General features: G+C 56.5%; 2 protein-coding genes across 5 annotated transcripts; both read right to left on the minus strand.

Annotated features, from left to right (window-relative positions):
• Window positions 1-31: 31 nt before the first annotated feature.
• On the minus strand, window positions 32-2,740 carry IQCC (IQ motif containing C). Its single transcript, XM_022575085.2, is given in 6 exon segments — window positions 32-532; window positions 534-1,175; window positions 1,292-1,410; window positions 1,644-1,908; window positions 2,125-2,268; window positions 2,680-2,740. Coding segments are annotated over 6 exon segments (1,404 nt in total). The 5' UTR covers window positions 2,722-2,740; the 3' UTR covers window positions 32-340.
• A 31-nt stretch (window positions 2,741-2,771) lies between these two features.
• CCDC28B (coiled-coil domain containing 28B) lies at window positions 2,772-7,281 on the minus strand. Of its 4 annotated transcripts, none has more exons than XM_089897088.1 (5): window positions 5,852-7,281; window positions 4,547-4,713; window positions 4,238-4,448; window positions 3,992-4,014; window positions 2,772-3,208 (listed from the first exon to the last, which is right to left on the minus strand). In XM_089897088.1, exons 1-5 carry the CDS (start codon window positions 6,082-6,084, stop codon window positions 2,787-2,789), a joined length of 1,056 nt encoding a protein of 351 aa, XP_089753214.1. In that variant the 5' UTR covers window positions 6,085-7,281; the 3' UTR covers window positions 2,772-2,786. The 4 variants fall into 4 exon arrangements, with proteins under 4 accessions (XP_089753214.1, XP_089753228.1, XP_089753222.1 ...); XM_089897102.1 differs by having other exon boundaries at window positions 3,035-3,208; window positions 4,238-4,428; window positions 5,852-6,077; XM_089897096.1 differs by lacking the exon at window positions 2,772-3,208 and having other exon boundaries at window positions 3,219-4,014; window positions 5,852-7,278.
• Between the last annotated feature and the right edge of the window lie 1,585 nt (window positions 7,282-8,866).

Raw genomic sequence — 8,866 nt, forward strand, 5'->3', positions numbered from 1 at the left:
CCCAGAGTCTGTCCTGACCAGAGGCAGAAGGTAAATACAACCAGGCTCAGAATCTAAGGAACACCTTTATTCTCCATCAGCCCCCCAACTTTACTCACCCCAGGTGGCTCCCTATCCCAAAATTTGGGTTGAGCCACAGGCAGAGGATGGAAGTATCCTCCTACCTCTACTGATGCCAGCTCTGTGCTCCAACTTCTCTTGGCCTCATTAGCCACCAGTACCCACGGGCAGGGGCAGGAGGTAGAGCTGGTACCAGGGAGCTACAATGAGGTCTTGTCTCCCTCATTGCCCTTTCATAGAATCCCCCTTTGGAACCTGGTCTTCCCTGGTTCCCCAGGGTCTAGCCTGGTGGTCCTGTTTTCCACAGTCGCCCCCTCCAGTGATCCTCTCCTGTGTGGTCTGACCCTGTGGAAGACAGTTTCTCAGGTGGCCTTGATCTCCATGGTACAGTCCTCTGGTTTTTCCATCCTTCATGGCTAGATTCATTGGAGGTTCTATCTGTGGAGCTTTTATCACTGGGAGTTCGGCCCTTGAGGTGGTTTAGCCTTCCAGAGATCCAGGCCACCATGCTCTGCCAAAGTCCCATCACAGATGACATGGTCCTCTGAGAGGCCCAACTCTCGTGGCCCAGCTCTTTGGCAATCATGCTCTTTTTGGCCTGGCCCTCTGGGAGAGCTGTCTTCAATGTCTGGGTCCTCACAGAGTGTGGGCAGCTGTGTCCTGGCCTTTCCAGAACAGTAGCCCCTAGATTTGAGGCCTTTGTGGGTCTCATCCTCTAGAAGTTTTGTCAGCTGCAGGCAGGTCCCTCCAAAGGTCTGTTCTCCACACTCTGGCTCTTTGGTGAGCCTTTTCCCTATGGCCTGATTATCCCATGGTGTGGGCAGCTGTGGTCCTGTCTGTCTGTAGCATAGGTCCCTGTACTTAGCCCCAGCAGTGGTTTTGTCTATAGTGGCCAGTATTTCTGGGGTTTTATGGGGTTGTGATTTGAGTCTCCAGCAGGAGTCATCCATGTGGTCTGGCTCTCTAGCAGTTCTGTAGGACTGGTCTTCCAGTGGTGGGCCTGGTCGTGACCCAGCTTTCTCACAGCCCTGTCCCCCGTGGTCTGCGCACAAGCTGGGCTCATCTCTGGCCTGGTTCGCCTCTGGGGATCTCAGTGTTTGTTTGAGAATTAGGTACTGTTGGAGAAGAGAACACTGTACCCGGCAGGCCTGCTTGGGCATGGCAGGAGGCTTTTCCCTAAGCCCCACCCTTGGCCCTAAATGTGCAGAGAGGGCTCCAAATTAGTGCCTACCTCCTTACGGCTATTGATGGCCTGTTGCAGCCACAGCAGCTCCATAGCCAAATGGCTGCGGTGGTACTGGAGCTCCTGGAGCTCAGTCTGGCTGTGGGGCAGTCCTGGACCTGCAGCTTCTGTGAAGGAGGGAAGAATGAAGGGAGAAAGCCTTGAGGGGGCAGACAGTGGGCACTGGCCTAGCATTAGACCCTGGCACCCTCCCCCTGCCCACCCATGAGTTGCCCCCAACCAAGCAGAGGGAAGAAGGAAAGGGATGCAGCTTATCTAGCACAAGCCTTTCACTTTTCAGATGGGAAAGCTGACGCCCAGAGAGGGTCAGAGGCTTGCCCTGATCTAGGCAGAGAGGTACCTGGGTTCTCCATCTTTGACACGTCTCTGGTCTCCTCTTGGCTCGGTTTCCTGGTCCTCCTGCTCTGCTCATCCTGAAACCATGGGCTATCATCTCTGCAGAGAAGACTGCCTGAGTTTGCTGAGCTCTCTCCTGACTTCTTCAGTATCATCTCCTCCCAGATGGCCTCTTTCTCAGGCTCTTTACATGGGAAGCAGCTCCATAGTTCCTGCTCTGGATTTGGTACCCTCTCTCCAGCTTTCCAGGTCTGGTGGGATTTTGCCTTCTGAGAAATCAGAAAGGTATGAGAGCCCCAAGGCTAAACCCTCCAAGTGTCTGGGTGCCATGATATAGCATACAAGTTAATGAGGATTAAGGACTGGGGTGTGAGGAGGTTGAGTCTGCTGCCTTTTCCAATGAGAATAGCTTGTCAGCATGAAGGGTGGAATCCCCTGCCCAGGTCCCTCTTCCCCCTCTCTTCTACCTCTAGGGTGTGTAGTACCTTTGGGAGAAATCGGGGCCTGGGAATCCAGCCCTCAGTCCACTGAAGCGTGCCCAGATCACCCTCGATCTCTCGTACAATAGCCTCATATTCAGCTCGAAGACTCTGGAACTGGCGTCGGACCAAGAAGCCCCGGACGCAGGCCTGGTGTGGAGAACGAGGGGAAAGAAAACCCTTACCACTGCAACATGGGGGCATCTTGGGGGATTCTCCTGGAGAGGTCTGCAAGAGAGGACCCGGCCCCCGGGAGAGGACAGGTGACGCTGTGTGTTGGCGCTCTGGGGGTTCGAGGGAACGTGCTGGGCTGGATCCACCTCGTCGATTAAAGGCCCTTCCCTTAATTTCCCTGATCCCGTAGGAGTGTGTAGTGGGAGTGGGGGGCGCGTGAGGGTCCGTGGGGTCCCCGCATTCTTCAGGCCGGTGGGGCTGGGTCGGTAGGTTCAGAGGTGGGCACGCGGGCAGGTTACTAGACGTGACAGCCTCATCTTGTCCAAAGGTCCCAGTCCGAGATCCCGTGGGGGGGAGGAATCATGCGCACCCCAGCCCGCCCCGCACCTGCAGCGCTGTCACCTTCTGATCCAACCGTTCCCGCTCCATCCGGGCGTAACTGACCCGCCCGGCGCCTGCGCAGTGCGTCACCAGTCTGCGCCGCGCTGGCCTGCTCAGGCCCCGCCCCTCCGTCTCCATGGCAACCTTTCGGCTCCTGCCCGGGGCTGGGCGCCAACTGGCACCTGTCCCCACTCCCAGAGCAGCGCAGGGGAGTCCAGCCCCGCGACCGGGACCTCCCAAACCAGAAGTTTGTTGCAAAGGGGCGTTCCCGCGAGAGCTGGGGCCCGGGCGCCCCTGCCGAGTAAAGGCGCGAGGAGGGGAGGGAGGACACAGAGCCGCTTTCTTTCTTTATGGTTTAATCCCATCCAATGCCCCCCTCCCCCATAGCACCTGGGGGGGCCGCGGAACACCCAATCGAGTCCGTAAAAAGTCACAGTTTCAAGGGAATGAGAAGGGGCGGTCTGAGCCTGGGTCCGACACCTACACAGCTGACGGCTCCTCAGGCTCGGCGTTCTCAGCCAGGTGCAGCTTCTGTCTGTGCCGGTCAAGGATTGTGATGCTCTGGACCCGGGTCCTTGCAGCCCTATTTTCCCAACCTGCACAGGCTCAGTTTCCCCGACTGCGCAAAGGGGCGGGGGCCAGGGACTCTGGAGTGCTCCGTGGTCTGGGGTTGCAGTCCTCACCTGTCCTTCTTGCTAGGTGCCTTACCCCCTTCGCTTTTGCTTTAGATCATGCAGGAGCGTGCACCCGCACTACTTCTGATAGAACTAGATGCGGAGATAATTAAGTCAGTAAAAATAATTGTTCAGTGCTGAAAGAATAGGAAGACATCAGACAAGCTTTGCCATGGATTGGTGTCGGCTAAAGTACTTGCTAAGATTTTTTTTTTTTTTTTTTGTGGCCTCTCCCGTGGCGGAGCACAGGCTCCGGACGCGCAGGCTCAGCGGCCATGGCTCACGGGCCCAGCCGCTCCGCGGCATGTGGGATCTTCCCGGACCAGGGCACGAACCCGTGTACCCTGCATCGGCAGGCGGACTCTCAACCACTGCGCCACCAGGGAAGCCCCTTGCAAAGATTTTGATAAGCAAGTAAAACATATTCCCTGCAACCACCTTTCTTTCTCCTAATATTTGGGGAATTCTTTCTGCACCCTCTACCTGGGTAGGGGGAATTTGTGGCTAATTCTGTAGGACTGAAAGGGGTAAGGATGTTGGTTATCTGTAAAGATTCCTGCAGGGTGGTGGGGAGGCCGAAGCTGATTTTATCTCTGGGAGGCGTGCACACACTTACACACTGTCAAGTCCCCTTGAAAGGATACATAGAATTACTAAGATCTTCCAGCTGTCAAGAGAGAGAGAAAGGGAAGTTTTTGTAAGGAGGGGCACCTGGTCAAATTCCAGATGCTCTGGGGTTCATCTTCTGGTGGGGGGTTGAGAGGCCCAGAGCTTTGGGCTCCATGCACCCCCAGCTTTTCACCCAGGGGCCAGGAATGGTCTTAGAAGCATGTACCCCTCCACACACCCTCTGGTGCCCCCAGGAACTGAAGCACCCAGCCCTGACCCACATTGCTAAGCAGCTGGTCCAGGTTGCGGTCAGCCATCGTCTTCTTCTGCTCCTCAGGTAGCCCCTCAGTGACTCCGTCCTCCTCCTCCTCCTCCTCCTCCTCTCCACACACGTCCAGGCTGAAGTGCAGCCGGGCCAGCTTCTCCTGCATCTCCCGCACGTGTTCCAACTGCTCAAAGGAGCATTCCTTCCCTGGACAACACCTGTCAGCTCTGGGAGCAAGCTTGGGACCCTGGTACCAGCCACGCCCCAGAGACCCAGCCCTCCAGCCCCACCTACATGCCCTCTAAGCCCCGCCCCCAGGACTCACCGAAGGCCTGCAGCCGGCCTGAGTGGAAATCATTGAGCAGGTTCAGCAGCCCACCTTCCATCTCATAGACGTCGGTCACCTCGGTCAGGAACGAGTGCTGCAGGGGGGTGCCTGCAGAGCCACCCCCACCTCCTGCCAGCACTGGGCGGCATTTCTCCTTGCTGACCCTGGGTGGGTGGGCATGGCCATGGTCACAGGGTGAGTGGCAGCCAGGTAACCCCAGGTCTTCTGTGCCATCTGTCTATGCACTAATTCACCCTTCTATCCACCCACCAACGTAAATGGATGTTTCGCCCTGTTCTGGGCACCGGGATGGGTAAAGGGAAGGGAGTGGGTGAAGAAGGGTGAGGGTGAGAGGTCAAAAGAAGTCTTTTTCTGCCAGTGATACATCCAGAACCATGCCTGGAATGGGGCTCCGGGGTTCCAGTCTGAGCACCTCACTCATTCTTCCTGTGACCCTGGGTGAATCACTTGTCCTCACCGGTCCTCAGTGAACTTGGGGACAGTTACTCCCTTATTACCATGAAAGCCATCTTACCTCTTCCAAAAATATCTTTCTGCCCCTCTTGTTTGTAAAAACCTTTTCTTTGAATTTTCCATTGCCCTCGGGATAACACTGAATGATCTTTCCAGCTTGGCCCCACTGCCTCTCCAGTTGCGTCTCCTACTATCCCTGCCCCAGCCCTGAGCTTCAGCTACCCCGACTTGGCCATCTCCCAACATGCCTCTCAGGCAGGTGGTGCCAAAGGCACAGGGAAACACAGTAATCAGAGAAAGAACGCATGGGTAGTGGAAACAAACACAGACACTATAGGGTAGGAGGCAAATTTTCAATCATTAAAAAAATTAAGCGGAGAATTCAAATTGTTCACCCGAGTATCCCCTCACCATTTCCTACCCCATGACAATCCAGGACCACCAAATCACCTGTGGTTCCTGGAACCTTCCAGGCAATATTTTCCCACCATACTTCTGCCAGGCAAGCCCCTCAGCTTAGCACATTCTCCCTCTCCAGTGTGCCCAACAGCCTTCTCTGGCTCACTTCCTGGAAGTTTGCCCACTCCCTGCGCTGAGGTGCATCACACTGTGTGATCCCGGTGACCCACCTGGCCTTTTCCCAACACACTTGAGAGTAGGAACTGGGTCTGAGTTCTCAGGGGCCGGTGGGGGGTGGGAGGAGCCCCAGGGAAGGCATGGATTACTGCTTAGTAACGGTAGGCTAAGGCCCCCTTTACCTTCCTGCCCACAGGGCTCAGCCCAGAGTTAGGGTCCCTCCCTCCTTGCCCTCTTCCCTTCTGTACCCACCTCTTGAACTTGGCCCGCTGCTTGGGGGATGGCAGATGAGGGAGTCCCAGGGCCAAGGAGCCGCTGTGGCTGGTGGGCACTGGGACCCTGCGTAGTGTGCCTGGGGGCTGGGCTGGCTGGGTCAGGCAGGGCTTGGGACTCCTTTTCTTCTTCTTGTCCTCCATTGGATGTTGGCTAGGCCTCAGGCCCTGGGAGGGAGGCAGTCCCACTGAGATAGTGAGGGGCAAAGCCATCCCTCCACCTAGCAATCCCTGAGAGCTGCAAAGGATGGCCCCCAGACCTTCCTAACTCTCCCCTCAGCTGCCCAGTATGGGCAAGGCCAGGTGCCAGCACCTACTGCTGGGGTCACAGATGTGTATTTGAAGGAACTTCTGTGGCCCACCCCAGGTCCTCCTTGCCTTCCAGTTTTAGCCTGAAAACCTAGGCCCTGCCTCAAAGGGCTGGACCAGACACTATTTTCCTGCCGCTGCTGCTCCCGGGGTTTCCTGTCCCTGTAGCCGAGGGGGCGGAGCTGGCAGAGGAAATGTAGGGGAGACCGGGTGCATGTGAGCTGGCAGGAGCCCGGCTGAGGACTGGGAGTGTCTTAACTCGGCTCCGTTCTGTTTATCAACTGCCTGGACAGACGCTGACAAACCTCAGCATGGAAGGTGACAGAGGTGTGGATGGGATCACCTGGGAAGACCCCGGTGTCAGGCAGTAACCCCCTGAGGATGGGCAGCAATGGCAGAAGCCGTGGCACGCTGGCAGGGCTCAGTGTGGTTTCCCCGCACTGGCATCCCTCCTCTTCCACCCCACCCCCAATGGCAAACACCAGGAGACTCCCAGAAGTTCCCTGGGACAGACTTCCAGCCGCTTCACCCTCCCCAGTCAGCAAGTCCCCGCTTGGCTTCAGCTGCAGCCAGAGAGGGCCGCGTGGTCGGGCACGTAGCAGGCAGCCTGGGCCTCCAACAAAGGCTGCGCCCGAGGCTGGCACCGCTGGATCTCCCGCCCGGCCCCGCCCCTTCAGCCCCAGGTCCGCGGAGGCCCCCCCCCAGCTGGAGGTCTGAAGGCCCTTTACGGGGTTTCCTCAAGCTGCTTACTCCCAGTTTCCACCACCAAGCCCGACTCCGCACTCTGGGATGGCGGTGGCGCTGGGGGCATAAGCATTTAAATGGTACGAGGCTGGCTGGCACGGGTGTGGGACAGCGGTGGTGGAGGGGAGACAGAAGCGCGTCAAATGCCTGGCCCAGCAGCAGCTTGGTTCAATTAAGGACTCGATAGAAAAACTGCAGCGGGAGCCTCGGCTCCCCAGGAATGGCTGGGGGCGACCTGGGATCTATTTCCCACAATCTCCAAAGCCGTGTGCCAAATGGATCGCTCATCTCGGGAGCCAGGATCCGAAATGGAGCATCAGACCCGCGTCATTGAGCCTCTGCACCCACTCCCGAAGTGGGTAACTGACCTGGAGGTTTGGGGTCTGGAGTGATGCTTCCGTGGGGGTTCCCTCCGCCCTCCGCAGCACTCTCCAACTCGGGAACGGAAAGGGTGGAAGCTGAGCTCGCAAGAGGTAATTTGCATTTAAAGAGAAAGTGACCTTTTTTAGAGTGGGATGGAGTAAGATGGGAGGAACATCCCCACATTTATTAAGCTGTCCCTTTCACTCGACTTTACCTCCCCAGCTGAGCTAAGGTGATGACATTGGTTGTGTGATGGCAGTCTAAAAAAAAAACGCTTTCACTTTCCTATCAGTTTTGGAGAGAAGTTACAGTCCCTTACCAAACGGTGGCAGCTTTGTCAGAAATGGAGGGGAGGAGGAGGTGGGGGGTAGAGAATGAATGAATACATATATATGGCACGTAAGAAGCACAAGCAGCAGCAGCAGCAGGAAGAAACTGCAGGAGAAGACAACCATCTTTCAAGTGAGTCCCGGTCGCCTATTAAGCATTTTACGTACATTTAATCCTCATAACAACCCTGAAGGAAGGTAGTCATTATACTGAAAGTCAACAATAGTCTTTTTTAAAAAATATATTTATTTATTTATTTGGCTGCACCCGGTCTTCATTGCGACATGCGGGATTTTCAGTTGCGGTATGCAAACTCTAGTTGTGTCACAGGGGATCTAGTTCCCTGATTACAGATCAAACCCGGGCCCCCCACGCTGGGAGCCGGGGAACCACCATGGAAGTCCCAACAGTAGTCTTCTGAGGTAACACCATTCCCCCACAGCACCCAGACACTCTTTGCTGGTAGGTGGTGAGGGCTGTATTCAGTCACTCATGAAATGACAAGACCAAGCCGACCCTCTCCCCACACCCAGGCCTACGGGCCACCCGTGGGGAGCATCAGGTTAGAGCAAAACCAGTGTGATTACCCAGCGCTTGACACCAGCCCCCAGGGGGGAAACTTACGTGCCTGATGGGAGGCTGACCCAGCACTGCTGGTGCCGCCCCAGGAGGCCAGACCAATGGGGCAGCTAACAAAAGACCTGGCAGAAGCACCCAGCTCAGGTCCCCAGAGAAGCATCTGATGCAACAGGAGGCTGCCCTGTAGTCTCAGATAACTGCCCCGGGGCCAGCGCACAGTGACCCTACCTACCTTCCCCTCCCACTGGGCAGGAGCAGAGCCTCCCTGGGGCCGGGCCTCCCCGAGTTCCAGAGGGCTGGGCACTCTTTCCAAAGGCACCTGAACAGGGCTCCTTCCCAGATGCTTCCAACACCTAGACTGCTCCAGAAGGGGAGACATTACTTTGGGACTTCCACAACCAGGGGTCTGAGGGAGGGGTCTGCGTAGGTAGGCAGAGGGGACAGCTGGAAGTCCCTCTCCTCCCCTACCAGGGCTGCTAGAGAGTGGCACAAAGGCTCCTCCAGGAAAGTGGCAGAGAGTCCAGGAGCACCTCTAGGGTGAAGTTATTCTCAGAGCTGCTTTAATCTGGAGCTCCAAGAATTGTGGCAGTCTCCCTGGACCCCCTCCAAAAGATATTTAACTGGAACCAACCCATGTGGCCAGCACAGAAACACATCAACCCATTAGGAT

The sequence above is a fragment of the Delphinapterus leucas genome, chromosome 1 (assembly GCF_059928025.1).
Source record: "Delphinapterus leucas isolate spDelLeu-1000000601 "Yukka" chromosome 1, BTC_Dleu_Yukka2, whole genome shotgun sequence".
NCBI classification, from domain to species: Eukaryota; Metazoa; Chordata; class Mammalia; order Artiodactyla; family Monodontidae; genus Delphinapterus; species Delphinapterus leucas.

Excerpts from the sequence above, each read along its gene's own strand:
- CCDC28B (XM_089897088.1), bottom strand. The coding sequence starts at position 6,084 with ATGGCTTTGCCCCTCACTATCTCAGTGGGACTGCCTCCCTCCCAGGGC. Across the intron at positions 4,714-5,851 it reads CAGCGGGCCAAGTTCAAGAG|GGTCAGCAAGGAGAAATGCC; the intron begins GTGGGTACAGAA and ends CCACCCACCCAG. Across the intron at positions 4,015-4,237 it reads TGGACCAGCTGCTTAGCAAT|CTGGAAGATCTTAGTAATTC; the intron begins GTGGGTCAGGGC and ends CTCTCTTGACAG.